This window comes from Zeus faber (genome assembly GCF_960531495.2).
Source record: "Zeus faber genome assembly, chromosome: 11".
NCBI classification, from domain to species: Eukaryota; Metazoa; Chordata; class Actinopteri; order Zeiformes; family Zeidae; genus Zeus; species Zeus faber.
Genome location: NC_137205.1, coordinates 26,490,778 through 26,508,674, shown reverse-complemented (window position 1 = coordinate 26,508,674; position 17,897 = coordinate 26,490,778). Strand labels below are relative to the sequence as shown.

At 47.5% G+C, this 17,897-nt stretch overlaps 1 protein-coding gene across 1 annotated transcript in view; it reads right to left on the bottom strand.

Moving 5' to 3' along the window:
- The window catches only part of znf385c (zinc finger protein 385C), a gene marked incomplete at its 5' end in the record, with an annotated part of 96,715 nt that overhangs the window by 27,030 nt on the left and 51,788 nt on the right, over positions 1-17,897 (bottom strand). The window contains one exon of the mRNA XM_080010088.1: positions 3,249-3,391. Within this exon, the coding sequence (XP_079866214.1) occupies positions 3,249-3,391 (143 nt within the window). The remainder of the gene's footprint in view (positions 1-3,248; positions 3,392-17,897) is intronic.

Sequence of the window (17,897 nt, the reverse complement as noted above, 5' to 3'; positions counted from 1 at the left end):
CACAGACACACACACACACACACACACACACACACACACACACACACACACACACACACACACACACACACACACACACACACACACACACACACACACACACACACACACAGTATACCTCCTCACACGCATGGCCATTTTAAAGTGGTCATGATTGAGATTGTCTATGTCGGGTGCATTACACTACAAATCCCAGAACTCCATTCGAAGCTGCAAGCCCCGCCCCCCTAAACATCCGCACGTTTTCCCCCGTCTTCGCTTCCCTCTCTCCAGAGTTTGCCTCCCGCCGATCGATCGATTCGATCACATCTGGTCACTTCAGGTGGTGAGGATATGTTTGGCAGATCTTTACAGTGGCGGTTCATCCGCATCCACAGCGTACCAACCGCGACGAGCCACGCCGCCTCATCCAATTCGGCGCGGCCGCCTTTCCCCCCCTTGCGCTTGCCCAATCTTTTCCTCCTCGCCGGGATTTCTTTTCCACCCAAAATAACCTCACGGATTACCACTTTAAACACGCGTAGACAGAAAATGAACATTCCGCGGGTGCACACAAAGCACGCATGCATGCCGCATTTCTCTCCATTCTACGCCTCGTTCAGCCGCTCAGCTGTATAGGAATCACAAACATCTCTCTCTCTTTCCCTGTCACCCTCTCATGCCTTTTAAAGTGCATGTTGAGAGAGAGAGAGGGGGAGAGAAGGGGGAGACGGAGGGAGAGAGAAAGAGATTGCGTTTCATCTACAGACAGGGGAACTCGAGATGGTTTCACAGAGAGTGAGACAGGGGGTACACACACACGCACACACACACACGCATGCGCGCGCGCACACACACACACACACACACACACACGCGTGCGCACACACGCACGCACGCACGCACGCACGCACGCACACACACACACACACACACACACACACACACACACACACACACACACACACTGTGAAAGAACGATCAAAGAGAAAGCAGCTACGCGCACACACACACACACACACACACACACACACACACACACACACACACACACACACACACTCACACACTGATGTTAAGGTTGGTACAATAGGTGTGCCGCCAGTCGCTGTGGATCAAAGAGCTTTTAATTCTACACGGTGAGACGGGGATGATGGAACAGAACTGAGCAGTTTGTTTCTCATCTGGAGAAACTCCATATTTAAATAACAGCAGCAACGCCGAGAGGGAAACACGGAGTGAATAGAGAGCAGCAGCTCATCTCCGCATCCTGCCCCCATCCTCATCGGAAGCGACGGAGGACGGGGGAGATCGGGCCGCGGGGAAGTGTTTGTCACGGCACCGAGGCCATTTTGAGCTGCGGTTTGAGGAATAACCGACTCCGGCGCCCAAAGTTTCAAGCTCACGCTGAAAGGAGACTTCTCTGCGACCGAGTGACGGCAGCTTTTCGTCAACAAGTCCGAGTGAGTCCGAAATATCCTCCACCTCTGAACTTCAGTTTGAGTCGTGGCTAGGCTCAGTGAGCTCGGCGGGCTGGTGAGAATCGGCTTTGTTTATCCCGGGTTGCCATGGTGATGCAAAAACGTGACATTCAATTTGTAACCACACCCGCTCTTTCCATTGGAGGAAAATAGTGTGGGAGAGTGGTGAGTCAAATTGGTCGGCAGGTCATATGATTATTCTCATATTTCCAAATTGAAATCCCCATGTGGTGTGGAGATGGGATGGTTTGAGCAGCCACACCTGGCCTGGATCTAGGTGATTGGGTCAGGGTGGCTGCATACCTGTTGCTCACTGGTTGGGCTAACGAGCAACAGGTTAAAACCCCCATCTTCACACACACTCAGAAGAGGTCATGCCATGTTCTACCTGCTCCTGGCTTATTCCGCTTAGCCTCCTCGCTACAATAAACTTGTGTCTTCAACCCATCGTCGTCTGTGTTTCTGTGCCGGAGGGCATTGAAAACGTCACTTGGCTGGGGGAACTGCTACAGTGGCACCTGAACAGAGCACAGACGACGATGGGTTGTAGACATTCATTGTAGAGAGGAGGATAGGTGGAATTAGCCAGGAGCAGATGGAACATGTTATGACACACAGGGCTGCTAACCTGAGTGAGTGTGAAGATGGGGGTTTTACCCTGCTGCTCGTTAGCCCAACTAACGAGCAACAGGTATGCAGCCACCCTGACCCAATCACCTAGATCCAGGTCAGGTGTGGCTGCTCAAAACATCCCATCTCCACAACACACCCCAATACCCAACAGCAATTGTTGTGCCCTCCTGTGCATCTAGTGTTAAGACAAAGACTGTCCGTCTTATCTCACTCGGAATTTGTGTTTGAAACTCATTTGTATTGCTGTGTTGTACTGTGGTATACTGTACTGTATATCTCAACACACACTACCTCACTTTATACACACGCCACTTTACTGCACATATCTGTATATAAACAAATAGCCTATTCCTCTTATTTCTATGTTGCATCCTCTTTCAGTATATTACCTTTTATGCATATTTTATTGTATTTATTAACTGAATTACGTTTTAGGAATCAATTAGTTTAGTTAATTAGTCAATTACTTAATTTACTTAGCTTTTGTGTCTTTGTACTAATTGTGCATAATCTTCGGGTGCATTGCAATTACATTTCCCTACATATATGCGTGCCCGTATGTATAACATTGTGATAAATAAACATCTTGAATCTTGAACTTTAAGATAACTCGGAGCTTGTTGATTACACAACCGGGACGTTTCCATCCGACCGCAAATGGCTTTGGCAGAAACCTGTCATCGTCCATTCTCGCCTCCCGGCTGGACTACCGCCATGGGGTCCTATTGAGGGGGCCCCACCTTAGCCCTGGATGGGCTCCAGTACCTCCAGGGTTCTCGCCCGCACCAAACCCTGGGAGCGCATCAGCCCAACCCTCGTTCACCTCCACTGGCTCCGTGTCACATTCCTCCTCACCTACAAGTCCAGGGCGTTGCCCCTCAGCACCGAGCAGACCCCCTCCACCCCTACCCCTAAGTATCCTTGGGTTTCATGAAAGATGCTGAGAAATTAAAGTTATTCGTGATCATGATTAATATTCAAATTTTCACAGCAAAGACACCTAAGAAGAAGAAAACAACTTAGCTGTCGAGGCCGTTAAATTTCAGCCTTCTAGCGAGGAGTTTCTTCTTTTTCCATTGACTTCCACCGAATCAAAGGTTTTCTGGAGCAGAGCTGACCTTAAAGCATTTACCCATTGGCCCCGGGGGGACTCACCGTGTTGAAGTTGGGGAAGAGGCTGTGGGGAGAGGAGCCATTGAGTCTGAACGGCAGGAAGTGTTTGAGGTCGAGCTGGGGCTGCAGGGGCCGTCCGGAGAGGGGGAGGGAGGCCAGGAGGGGGCTGGCCTGGGCCGTCGTACCTGCAAACACACAACCACACGGCGGACGCCAAGGTCAGCGGGACGAGGGGCCACCAGAGAGCGGGCGCAGCTGCTTTCTATTCCCTGCTGTGATTCGAGGAGGGTGAGGGCCTGAGATGGTATTTTTTTTTTTCGAGAGCGGGCGGGGAGCTCCGCCGAGACTCCACTTTGATTAATTTGATACCAGAGGCCCTGTATGATCTGCTGCTAACCCCTACAACGCGCTTTCCACTCGGAAATAAGGTGTGTGTGCACGTGTGTGTGTGTGTGTGTGTGTTGCCGCAAGCCAATTTCCAGGTATGAAAATGTGTGTGTGTGTGTGTGTGTGTGTGTGTGTGTGTGTGAGTGTCTGTGTATGATGTATGATATACAGACACACACACATACACACACACACACTTTGGGTGTATGTGTATCCAAGATCCAAGATCACCGGTGACCCCATTGAATACCTCATCAACCTACAAGCAAAGATAATCCTTCACACTGCACACCTGGCACTCATGCACACACACACACACACACACACACACACACACACACACACACGGACACACACACACACACACACACACACACACACACACACACACACACACACACACACACACACACACACACACACACACACACACACACACACACACACACACACAGTGCACACATCATTTAATTCCTGAGTTACCGGCCGAGCGGGGAGTGCCTGCGTGAAGGGAAGATGGGAGATATCGGATTTCAAATGGACCGGGGATGGAGAGATTTCTCATTTTCTGCCTGGCTGCGTGTCAGTGGACTCAGTACCAGGATCAAATCACCAGTGTCATCTGAGGGCCGCCGAGGCCGTCCCTGAGCCGGGCGGCGAGCGCACACACACACACATGCGCGCGCACGCACACACACACACACACACTGCATGCTGAATTGTCGTCACTGTGCTAATGGATGACATAAAAATATTTATATATATATACTTTATTCCTCCTGAAAACTACTGATTCAACAACAATGCAGCAACACCAGATGTAGAGATTCGTCTTTTTAGCACAGAAATATATTTTTCACTGAAATGATACTTCAGCCGAGGATGTGAGGTTACACTGATATATTGGGAACATTTTATGAAAATATTATTATACTGGTGCTGGTTTAAGATTGGCACCGGCGCGTTCTCACGGGAATCATTTTCATTATGATATTTAGAATTTCATCAAAGGTCGGGTTGCCACACTGCTACTCTGGTTTAACTTCAGCATCCTGATTCATTGTCACGACTCGCCGAAATGTCGACAAGAGTGATTACAGATATACACGTACACACATGTTGACCACGTCAGATCTGACTCTTGGAGGCTTTCGACAGACAGACAGACAGATGGACAGACGGACAGGCAGACAGACAGACAGACAGACAGACAGACAGACAGGGACTGGTCAGTTTGTCTGTCTCTCAAAAAACTGCCTCGGCCCGACCAGGGAGGAAACACACACACACACACACACACACACACACACACACACACACACACACACACACACACACACACAGGCTGTGGAATCAGAGCTGGCTCGCAGGGAGACACTTATCAGCCTCCACGACTCCCCAGACAGCTTATTAAACCCTCCTGCCGGGACGCCGAGACCACCGCCGAGCTACTTGCCGGTCACCCCCCCAACCCCTCCAACCCCCGAGAGGAACCAGGGAGGGAGGGACGGGCGTGCACGAGAGGTAACACACACGCACGCACACACAGACCCACACACACACACACACACACACACACACACACAGAAAAACAGCCAGCAGAGCAGTGTAAACACATAACGATTACGCCGCATGTTTTGGGAACGGCGTCAGGCTGTGACTCTGGGGGGGAAACGGTGTTGCCCAACATTTTGACAAACTGATCGTTTTTATAACGGCTCGACAAATATGTACACGTATTATTTGATTGAGTCATTCGCTGATACAAACACGTGAGTTGGGAATAATGTCAGTTGGTCATGACGGGAGGTGCAAAATAACCCCCTCTGAAACAACCCCTCCGCTTTACACTGGGGTCATGATCAGCCAGGCGGCCGGCTGCACATTATCCTGCGTATTACATGTCAACGTACTTTTTTAATGACAGTATTTTATAATTACTATGCCTAGTTTAAGCACGTCCATTCAGAAAAACATTCCACAATCAACGTAGCAAAGTATTCGCCCTCCCGAAAAAAAACGTTGCCCTAATTTACTAATGACTAATTTTACGATATGCGATACGATTACAATACAGTATTTATGTATAATCATGTATATTAATGAATATTAATGTATATCAATATATATTAATGTAAATGAATGTTAAATTTGACGTTTCTGTTCTGATCGTGAAATTCGTCCCGCTGAATGGGGACGCTGGGGGATTTTCATAGCGATGTCTAAATTCACTTCTTGACGTCTTCCACTGTAGTTCCTACGACGTGTCACAAGGTGGCGGCCACCGGCCGACGTGGTGAGCGGGCGCAGGAGTGACGTCATTGCTGCTGTTGAGCGATCGGAACACGTTTACGCTTCCCTCCCGCAGCCTCTCCGCAGGCGTCATCACGCGGCCGTCACGAAAGCCTCCGTTGAAGGTGGGCGCTCGGAACCGACGTTCCAAAGTTCAAAAGTCTCAGCTCATTTCAAGTCGTGCACTTTTTTTTTTTTTTTTAAAGGTTTTTAGTTTTTTTTTGCGTTTGCACGTGTTGAAGGAGGACGCACGACTTACTTCAGCCTCCAGCCCAGAACAGCCTCATCCCATCACCCCGCATCATGTTGCATCTGTTTAAAGTTCGATGTGTGTGTGTTTGTGTGTGTGTGTGCATGTGTGTGTTCATCTGTGTGTGTGTGTGTGTGTGCGTGTGTGTGTCTGGTTAAACTTTTTTTTTTATCTGTCCAGAGACATATCCGCATCAAGCCTGCGATTCCTTTCTGCACGGCTTGTGTTTGGGGGTGGGGGGGGGTCCCGGACGGGCGCGGCCCGCAGCCGGACGTCAGGTCTCGTCCTCCGTCGTCCCAGATGACTGCGCCCTCCGCCAGTTATTTTCCCCAGGCGGCTTCCTTTCCTCCGCCCGCCAACACACAGCAGCTCATCTCCTCCCTCTCATGAGTCACTGGGCCCTGTTACACAACCGCCACAGCCGCATCACATGCACTAAGCCCTGTGTGTGTGTGTGTGTGTGTGTGCGTGCGTGCGTGCGTGCGTTCTGTGGATATAGAACGGAAAATCACTGAAGGGGATACTCCGCTCCGCTTCCTTTATCTCGCCCGGATTCAGATGAGAAGGTCGATGCCAATTCCATCCCAGTGTCCGGCGCAGAGATGTTGCCGAGCGGCGTGCTGACGGCGTTAGCTCAGTGCATGGCTGCGGAGGGAAGCGACTAGCCTAGCTGCCGCGAGATGGGGGGGGGGGGGTGGGGACACCTTGCGGCATCTCAAACGCCGGGTTTTTTCCCTTTAGGGGGACGCGACTTGTGTCACTTAATAAAAACGTTAAAAAAAAAAAAAAAATCTCTGATAAGCTGTGAAGCACCAATTAAAGGGAGTCAGGGTTGCCAGGTCGGAACTGAAGCTGCTTCACGCTCCGGGACATTACGACACGTTTGACGGACGCCGGCGGACTGAACTGGTGACCCGAGAGCACAAAACAGCTCAGGATGTAGCTGCACGTAAAGCCTTTTGATGTTTCAGTTTTTGCCGGCTGGGAAGGAGGTGTATCTCCCCAGTCTGGCAGGAGCTAGGCAAGCTGATCCCCTCCGCAGCCATGCATTGAGCGTACACAGTAAGCACGCGGCCCGTCGCTGTCCCGGGCACCGGACACACGGCGACGACATCGGTATCCGACGCCTCGTCTGAATCCGGGCGAGATAGATAGATATTAAAAACAAATTTCCCCCAAAACTGGAGATTCCCCCCAAAACTCCCTTTTCCTTTTTCAACCTACGAAATGATGTCGTGGCTCAGCTTCGTTAAAAATTGCTTTGCTCGCTCTCCAGAAAAGCCCCGCCCGCCTCCTCCTCTTTTTGTGTCTGTTTGTTTTCAGGGTTTAATTTCTAGTTTTTTTTCTTTTTCTTTTGATAATTCAATGTTTTTAGTTACAAAGAAATATAGTTATGTAATGTTTTCCAAAATATTTATTTTTACTTATCATGATCCAATTTGAACTAATTCAATTTTTTAACTAAATTAACTCATAACTCGTTCTATTTTTTTTGTTATTGATGTGAAAAAGTCTTTCCAAAAACACACATCTAAAAACTACTACTAAATAATATATTCAAATATTTGCGTTCTGAGATTAACTGCAGAATTCTGAGGGGAAAAAAAGTCAAAAACAAAAAGTTTTTTTGGAGCATGTTTCCGTTTATCCCGACACTGTGGAGGGTGGAGACGCGTCGTTTGGAGGGTTGCGTCGTGTCGAGGGGGTGTGTGCGGCGCTTCGCAGCAGCTGCCAACCCCCCCCCCCCCCCCCCCACGCAACACACACACACACACACACACACACACACACACACACACACACACACACACACACACACAACACACACAACGCACACAACACACACGCACACACGCAGGCTGATGGAAGCGTGGCTGACAGCAGCAGGAAGAGGCAACAGCTGCATCTCAGACATGGCAGTTTCCTTTGAAAGCTCCATGAGGCTGAGAGAAGCTGCTCGTCACCACGGCGACGAATCCATCATTTGATTTGTTATTGATGAATCTCCGATCACACAGCGAATCACAGAGGAAATCCATGATGACGAGCGCGGGAATGTCACGGGTTTTACTGCCACAGGGAGAAGAGAGGAACAAGGGGGTCTGCTCTACCTCCACCTCCCTCTACTCCACCTATAACACCACGTCCCTCTACCCCTCCCCACCTCCCTCTACTCTACTTCCATCTGCTCCACATCTACTCCACCTTTATTCTACCTAAACCTTCCCTCTACCACACCTTCCTCTACTGTACCTCCACTCTACCTCTCCCTCTACTCTACCTAGCTCTACCTTTACTCTACCTCTTCTCCGCCTCCCTCTACTCCACCTCCCTCCACTCTACATCTACTCTGCCTTTACCCTACCTCTCCTCCACCTCCCTCTACTCTACATCTACCCTACCTCTACTCCACCTCCCTCTACTCCACATCTACTCTACCTTTACTCTACCTCCTTCCACTCTACTCATATGATCTGATTGTTTACACTGTCAACAGAAAGACAAAGGAGAGGAAAAACGGAGGGATTGAGACAGAGCGACGGAGACGGAGCGATGGAGAGACGGAGCGACGGAGCGGCGGAGCGACGGAGCGGCGGAGAGACGGAGCGACGGAGAGACGGAGACGGAGCGGCGGAGAGACGGAGCGACGGAGAGATGTTCATGAAACAAGTCAAATCTTAATGGAGGTTAAGATTTGACTTGCGCATGTTACGTGGAGGCTGTTACAGAGAACATTAACCGCCCTCCCTCTGAAAGAGTGTCTCCCTCCCTCCCTCCCTCCCTCCCTCCCTCCGAATTTAAAGTTAATTTGATTAGAGCCAACAGAGCAGAGATGATGAAGTGGCTGAAATTAGCCGTCCTGCTCCGCCAAATTGATCCCTTTTTTCTTTTGGGAGGTGATCTCACGCTCCATCCATCCGCCCCGCGAGGCCGAGGGACGGTTCGGCGGGTGGAGGGACGGAGGGACTTTTGATGTTTCAGTTGGAGGGATGGGGGTGATGTCAAACGAGAGACGGAGGCGGAGAGGACACGGGGCGTGGCTTTCGGAAATTGTTCTCAGTTGGGGTTTGTATCGAGATTTGACCTTGGTTGGATCCAAAAATAAGAATGAGTCTGAGAGGCGGTTTGGAACGCCCACCCCTCCCTCCCTCCCTCCACCTCTCCTTCCCTCCCTCCCTCCACCCCTCCCTCCCTTCATCCCTCTTTCTCTCACTCCCTTCCGTGGCCGCTCCATCTCTCCCTCGTCCTGACAGTACTCAGTACACTGTGTGGTCTGTAGTGTGTACTGGCAGCACACTGTGTAGTGTGTACTGGCAGTACCCTATGTATTTTGTAATGTGTACTGGCAGTGCACGGTGTGCTCAGATGTTTTGAAGGAATATTTGAGCAAAGTGACTCGCTCCCTTTTCCCTTTGAAGACACGGTGCGTAACATCGAATCACTGCCAAGGTCAATCCAACTCCACCTCCACCTCCACCTCCACCTCCACCTCGCTCCACTTTGCTCCATTTGCTCTTCTTGCACTTTTTGCTCTCCGCCCACTCACACACTTTAGGTTCCGCGAGCCACTACCGCTTTAACGTATTTCAACCAGGTTAGATTTTTTTGGAAAGCTCCTTCAGCCTGAGCTCCGCCCGTGGCTGGTGCTCTGGGACGTCGACGTCGATCCGCAGGTTGTAGCTCCCTCTCGTCGACTCCATCCCCCCCCCCCCAATCATAATGATAATGGCGTGGATGGGTCACCTCGGCGGAGCCTCCTTTCGGACCCAACCTGCATTCAAACGTCTCGTTTCTAAATGTGTCTTTGGCGTCTGGAAAGCCTCCCGCGTCCCACTTTCGGCGTTCCGCTCCACCCTAACCCCCAGGGGCGGAGGCTGAGCGCCCCGCGCCGGCCTCATTACGCGCTTGGCTAATCGCAGTTTGACCCCCGACTGGAAATAGACGTCTCGGAGGGTGAGCCGGCGAGGAAGACGAAGAGGCTCCATCGCCCTCCTCTTCCTCTTCCTCCTTCTCTTGCTCTTGCTCTTCCTCTTCCTCTTGCTCTTGCTATTGCTCTTCCTCTTCTGCCGCCTCAGGCGTCGCTTCTCGCTCGGCAGGGAGAAAACATCGCTCCGCCCGGGGGCTCAAATCAACGAGGACAGGAAGAAGAAGAATAATAAGATGAAGATGAAGAAGAAGAAAAAGAAAAAGAAGAAGATGAAGAAGAAGATGAAGTTGAAGAAGAAGAAAAAGAAGAAGATGAAGAAGTCGAAGAAGAAGAAGAAAAAGAAGATGGTGAAGATGAAGATGAAGAAGAAGAAGAAGAAGAAGAAGAAAAGATGAAGAAGATGAAGATGAAGGAGAAGAAGAAGAAGGAGAAGAAGATGAAGACGATGAAGATGAAGAAGATGAAGATGAAGAAGGAGAAGAAGAAGATGAGGAAGATGAAGAAGATGAAGTTGAAAAAGAAGAAGATGAAGAAGTCGAAGAAGAAGAAGAAGAAAAAGAAGATGGTGAAGATGAAGATGATGAAGAAGGAGAAGAAGAAGAAAAGATGAAGAAGATGGAGATGAAGAAGAAGAAGGAGAAGAAGATGAAGACGATGAAGATGAAGAAGGAGGAGAAGAAGAAGAAGATGAGGAAGATGAAGAACAAGATGAAGAAGAAGAAGAAGTCAGCTTGTGCTAGCTGAGACTCGCAAATGATTCGTTCGTGGCGAACCGATCCTTTAAACGACTCAGTCGTCCGGAGTCACTCCGGCAAAGGAGTCGTTCGCACAAGAGTCGGAAAATGCAGAAAGAAACTGGAAAGAAAAGAGACGAGAAACGACCGCGGACTAAAATAACAAGAAAAATGTAACAAACCGGGAAAAATTCACAACTGCAGCCGCTGAAAAGAGCCGAATCGTCAAAAAGAGACCTCTCATCCGGGGGAACAGGGATGATTCGGCGACGTCAGAGACGTGGTTCAGGCCGGAGCTTCGCTCCGATCGGACCCTGAATCTAACTCCGGTGAATAAAACACGGACGGACACGGGAGTTTAACGCCAGATCAATACAGCCGCCGGCCGCCGACACAGCGGCTCCCGGACACAGATCTCATCCTCACGGTTGTTTAACTGGAACCGACAGCGCCGGCGGCTCGGGCCTCGCAGGTGTTTGAGTTCAGTCGTATCTGCTGCGCGTTGGAGAGGATTAAAGAGAGCACATCTTTAGAAGGCTCCGTCAGGCTCCATCCGCTCCTGAACCGGAGTCTGTTTATTAGGCAAAGGACATTTTTATAAACAGGGAACTTGTCTCGGTGAGGATCGGCACATTGTGATGGTATATAGACAATTAGAATAAAATTAAATTGAACTCTGGTCTTAACAGAATACAACAATTTTATTCTTCAATTTTCCATGAGCCCTGTTTAGTATTTTTCTACTATATTCTTTATATTTTTATTATTATTATTTATTATTATTATTATTATAATTATTAATAATAATAATAATAATAATAATAATAATAATAATAATAATAATAATAATAATAATAATAATAATAATAAAAATAATAATAATATTTTATTATTATTTTATTTGCTTTATTGATATTGGCTTTTTTTTTCAAGTGTGCTGCTCTGACACCGGCATAAATAAAGTAAGTGTCTGTCTGTCTGTCTGTCTGTCTCTCTGTCTGTCTGTCTGTCTAAAATGTGCAAAATAAATTGCCAGTATTGACTGTGGCTTTAATTGTCAATGTAGTTGGGGTAAACATTCCTGTACAAGATGAATATGTATACAATAATAATGCATACATAACAATACAATAATATGGACAGATAATGGATGCGTTGGGTCAAAATGATTATCTTCACTTTTCTATTGCACAAGTTGGGGTGTGTGTGTGTGTGTGTGTGTGTGTGTGTGTGTGTGTCTGCTGGGATGTTGTTGTCCAGACGCCATATTTACAAATGAGTTATTTAAAAGCTGTTGCCATAACTATGTTATCCATTTGATAAAAAGAAAGCTAAATATCATAATTTATGAATTTGGTGATAAATTATAGTTTTTTTTTCCCTCCTCCACTTCATCAATATTCAGTAAGGTAATATTTCATAGTATTCAATATTTAATCTTCTTCTCACAAACGATTTGTTCCAGTTATGAGGGGGAGGTCCTGAGAGAGAGGCTTCGGTGACGATTCGGGAAATACCAAACACTGCACACGCACACACACGCACACACACGCGTGCACACACACACACACACACACGCTACATCTATGCAGATGCAGATTCTGACGGATGTTATGGAAGTAGCTCAATGCCGTATTGTTCATAAACAGGAACTGGTATCCTGGGCTTTTTTATTTTTATTTTTTTTGGCACCTTAGGGTTCAGAATCTTAAAAAAAGGCTTAAAGGACACAAAGATCCACGGCAGTGGATAGGAAAAAAAAAAAAAATATATATATATATATATATAAATAAATCCTCAGGGTTTTGACAGGGACTCTGATGAGCTTAATTTCTCCTACAAATTGAAGCGTTTCTGGAAGTGATGTGCCACGCCCCGTCGTCTGTCACATCAGTTCAATCAGTTCAGCCTCAGGCTCTGCTCCAACGCCTCATTATTCCCTGATTAAGCTGCTGAGGCTCCGTGACGGAGTTTGCTCTGCTTTGATCCACCGAGCTGGAGACACAACGTCCTGAGGAGGAGGCGAAGCCGTCCCCAAAACCTGTCTGTCCGTCTCACCTCCCGTCTCACTGTCCGTACGTCGGACCGTCCGGCTCACCGCCCGTCTCACTGCCCGTACGTCGGACCGTCCGTCTCACCGTGCGTCTCACCGTCCGGCTCACTGCCCGTCTCACTGTCCGTCCATCTTTGACTCTAAGCGAGGATGCCGTATTTTATTTATCTTCTATTATGAGCAGTTTTTTTATGCAGAACAGCGGAAAAAAAACAACCTTAATTGTCATACAAATAATTGGGATTAATAATGTAATTGCAAACAGCAATTACATTTAATTACCATAATTAATAACTTAATAGATTTTTGTTCATTTTATCCCACTTTAATGGCGGTTGCAACATTTCTAACATTTGGTTGAAATCCCCCGATAAATTCGGATGTAAGCATGATACCACAGAATCTAATGATTGGACGGCGATTTTATTCGGCGGCGATGATGTAATAACTGTGACAGCTGTACAACCAACCATGTGATATTTGGACGAATCACAGAGGGGCGGGGACAATTTCAAAATGGTCGTCAAAATCGGTGAAAAAAGAGAAAAAAAAAAGGAACCAACAGAACAGTTGGTTTCTTGTTCTGAACGTGTCTTTTTTCCCCTCTTTAGGGCTGAGTAAACTGGCTCCTTTAGTCTCCAACATCCAGCTCTGAGAACCTACAGGTGAATCCACAGTGTAGGTTCTCTAGTCAGTGACGACCCACTGATCACGCATTCCTCCGCTCCAACGATGCCGTTTTCCTTTTTCTTTTGGGTTTTTTTTTTGGTTTTTTTTTTCCTTCGCAAACCGTTTCATTTCCCGACTCAGCGCTTTTTCCCGGGCCCAGACTTTTCTATGAACACACCTCATTTGAATTTCCGCTCTCGGGCGGATGTTGGCGGCCAATTAAAAACACTTAGGAAATTATTTTCTCGCTATATAAAAAAAAAAAGAAAAAAAAAGACAAATCTGTTGCGTTCCGTTTCAGGTCGGTGGCCGTTGAAGACGAAGGGGGATGCGTGGTTATTTCTTTTTTTTTTGTCTTCCATCCGCCCGGCTGAGCGGGAAGTTCTGGGGTGAGAGGGTTTTTTTTTTGTTTTTTTTTTAGCGCTGGAGTCCTGCGCTGAAGCGTGCATTCAACTCATTAGCTCCACTTGTCACCTTCCACTATAAATAACGGAATGAACGGCTGCTGACACACTTTCCAAGCACGCATTAGACGCTTCTTACAGCGCCGTACGTGTGATGTCCCACCCGGCTCCCGAGAGACTTCCCTTCCTGTGTTCCCCGCCTGTGTGATTGTCTGCCCCGCCCTGAAGAGTTTCACCTGTCCCTTGTTAAGGTCCCTGTCAACACAATTACCAGGCTTGTTTCTAAACACATTATAGATGTTAGAAAGTAACTGCTGAAGACACACGGAAAGACTGAGTGATGTGGAACTGAATTGTGGAGTTAAATTTATATATATATATATATATATATATTTATACGTGTATATATGGTTGTGTATATATGTATGTATGTATGTGTATATATGTGTGTATATGTATGTATATACAGTATGTATGTATGTATATATATGTATGTATATGTATATATGTATGTATGTATATATGTATATATGTATATATATATGTACTGTATATTTACATGTATATTTGTATGTGTATTAGCGTCAGTGGTTCTCTCACTCAATCATGAGCAGTTACTACAGCCTACACCAGTTTGCTTCCTATGCGATGGCGCCTTGGTCCCTCAAATGCATCTTCCCTGGATGCCAGAATACACACCACAGCTCGGTCTCCTTGTTCACGTCTCCGTTCCGTTCCGAGCGTGGTGGCTGTCGAACTGCCTTTTTTTTTTTTTTTTCAGGAAGTTGAAACCTAAGAAAACGTGTAACCTTGGCGATTATTATTATTTTTTTTAATCATTCAAATTTGGCTGGGTGGTTAACAGCACATTTTTTTGTGGCGTGACAAACTCAGAACACATATTTATTGTTGCTTTACGGGGACCTCAGCCTTCCCTCCCCGCGTGTATTTAGGCCGTGTGATCCCCTCCCTCTGTGCCAGTTTGTCTTTGAAACCATGTGCCAAGCGTCCCGGTTGTCCTCGCCCCCCCCCCCTCCGCCCCCGGTCTCCTGGTGAGTCCCTGCTCCGTTTCCTGGAACTCGCCTTTGCCGTCTTCCCTCCGAGTTGTTTTCCCGCTCTACTGACCACCTGTGTACCCGACCGCCTCGCCTCGTCTACTCCCTGTCGCACTGTTTGCTCCGCAGACTGTCTACCTGTGTACCCACCCTGTTCACCTGAAGACGGCTCTCTCTTTCGCCAAAGTTCCTGTCTCCGAGTCGTGCTATGGAGTCCTCTTGCCTGTCTTTCCACCGGTCGTTACAGTGCGTACAATTATGTTGCAATTCAGGTCTGCACTCATTTAGGAAATGAGCGCCATCCCCCCCAACATAATTATCATTAACGAAAACAGAAACTAAGAGAAAAAAAAATCGAATCTGTCGTGACGACAGTGAAAATAAAGCGTTTCCCTAAACCAAAACTGAAATTGTCAGCACGCCATTCAAAATGAACTGAAATACTATTCCATATGTAACACATAAATGTTTTCTGCTTGACGTCAGTCAACAGCAGGGAACTGAATCCACTAGGGGGCGTTGCAACCAGCTTCACCAACCTCCAGCGCATGATACAGTTTGCTGATTTGGCCTCGATTTCAAAACGGATCCTTTTTGTCTCTCGATTTTTCTGAATTGAGCTGAAGCTGAAACCCAACTGAAATAGCCGAGAGGAGTCCAGAAACGAGAAAATACGAACAAGTAAAAAAAAAACCTCAAATAGAAACGGCCCAAATCTCATCAAATTGGAAATGTGAAACTGTGAAAAAGTGTAGTTGAAGTGACCTTGACCTCCCTCCGACCGCATAGTGTGATCACCTCCAGTGGCTTTAGCTTTCGTATGGAGGGCAAAGCCTGGTTGGAAAAAAAGAAACAAAAAAAACCCCACATGAAAAACCTGGGTTCTCAATCAGCGGTGAACTCTTGGGAAATTAATTAGCAACTTTTGATCAGCCCGGGCTGTAATTGGTTCAAATCAGCCTCAAACCTTCATCCAAAGTGGTAGAATAATTGCTTGTAAGCAGAGAGATTAATCTTCATTCACAGCTCACAACGCAACGTTTCATGCTTTCATTAGAGCGCGAGTTCCTTTGAGTTCCCGCCCTGAACAGCGCATCGCAATTAACCAGAAGTTTAAAGAGGCTACATGGTGCACATGGGAAACACCGGCGAACAAGCGCAGAGACGCTGGGTTGCCGGGAGAGGATTTCGTATTTGTACGTGCAAACGCGTGCAAGCGGATCCCAGTGGCGGCATGCGTGGCCGTTGAAATACTGTGGATTGACGCCGCCGAATACAAACCCCCGTATTAACATGAAGTCTTGTGGCGGCGCCGCGGCGGTGAGCTGGGATCATTTCTATGCATATTTGAGAGAAAAAAGAGAAAGATAATAAGATAATCGAGAGAAAAGGAAAAAGATGAACCTGAGATTCCGTTTTGTCTGGTTTATCGTTCAAATCCCAAAAATATAAAAGATAGATAATCCCGTCCCGCGCACGGCACCGCGTCATTTCCGGCGTCACTCCTCGCCTGTGTTCTCGTGAAAAAGGTCCCGGTGAAAACTCCTGGTGAAACATCTTGTGATGTGTGACGCCCCTGTCGCAGATCAGTCACGGAGTGTGAGACCACAACAAGCACGAGACAGAGAGTTGTGGAGCTGGAGTAGATCGAGAGCAGTGGTGGAGTAGAGCTGGATAAGAGGGAGGTAGAGTAGAGCTAGAGTAGAAGGAGGTAGAGTAGGGGTAGAGTAGAAGGAGGTAGAGTAGAAGGAGGTAGAGTAGAGCTAGAGTAGAAGGAGGTAGAGTAGTGGTGGATAACAGGTAGAGTAGAGGTAGAGTAGAAGGAGGTAGAGTAGAGGTGGATAACAGGTAGAGTAGAGCTAGAGTAGAGGTAGAGTAGAAGGAGGTAGAGTAGAGGTGGATAAGAGGTAGGTAGAGTAGAAGGAGGTAGAGTGGAGGTAGAGTAGGAGGAGGTAGAGTAGAAGGAGGTAGAGTAGAGCTAGAGTAAAAGGAGGTAGAGTAGTGGTGGATAACAGATGGAGTAGAGGTAGAGTAGAAGGAGGTAGAGTAGGGGTGGATAACAGGTAGAGTAGAGGTAGAGTAGAAGGAGGTAGAGGAGAGGTAGAGTAGAAGGAGGTAAAGTAGAGGTAGAGTAGAGGTAGGTAGAGTAGGGGTGGAGTAGATCGTGGGCATAGTAGAGTAAAGGTGGATAAGAGGGAGGTAGAGTAGAAGGAGGTAGAGTGGAGCTAGAGTAGGGGGACATAGAGTAGAGGTAGATAACAGGTAGAGCATAGGGAGGTAGAGTAGAGCTAGAGTAGAAGGAGGTAGAGTAGAGCTAGAGTAGAAGGAGGTAGAGTAGAGGTGGATAACAGGTAGAGTAGAGCTAGAGTAGAGGTAGAGTAGAAGGAGGTAGAGTAGAGGTGGATAAGAGGTAGGTAGAGTAGAAGGAGGTAGAGTGGAGGTAGAGTAGGAGGAGGTAGAGTAGAGGTAGAGTAGGAGGAGGTAGAGTAGAGGTGGATAAGAGGTAGGTAGAGTAGAAGGAGGGAGAGTGGAGGTGGATAAGAGGTAGGTAGAGTAGAAGGAGGTGGAGGTAGAGGTGGATAAGAAGGAGGTAGAGTGGAGGTAGAGTAGGAGGAGGTAGAGTGGAGGTAGAGTAGGAGGAGGTAGATTAGAGGTAGTGTAGAGTAGAGCATATCTTATATGCGTAGAGCACGTTTTCAAGCACCATTTATAGAAAGTCATTAAAGTCGCAGCAAAATGAACACGATGCTTCACATTCTTCCAAACCAATGTGTTCTCTCCCTCCCTCTCCCTCTCTCCCTCTTTCTCTCTGACTCAGTAGCTGCTTCTTTTCAACCTCAAACCCCTCCAAACACCTGCTGTTGGAAAGAGAAAAAGCGGCGTGTCATCGCCCGCCAAAACGCCGCTCTCCGATCGGTG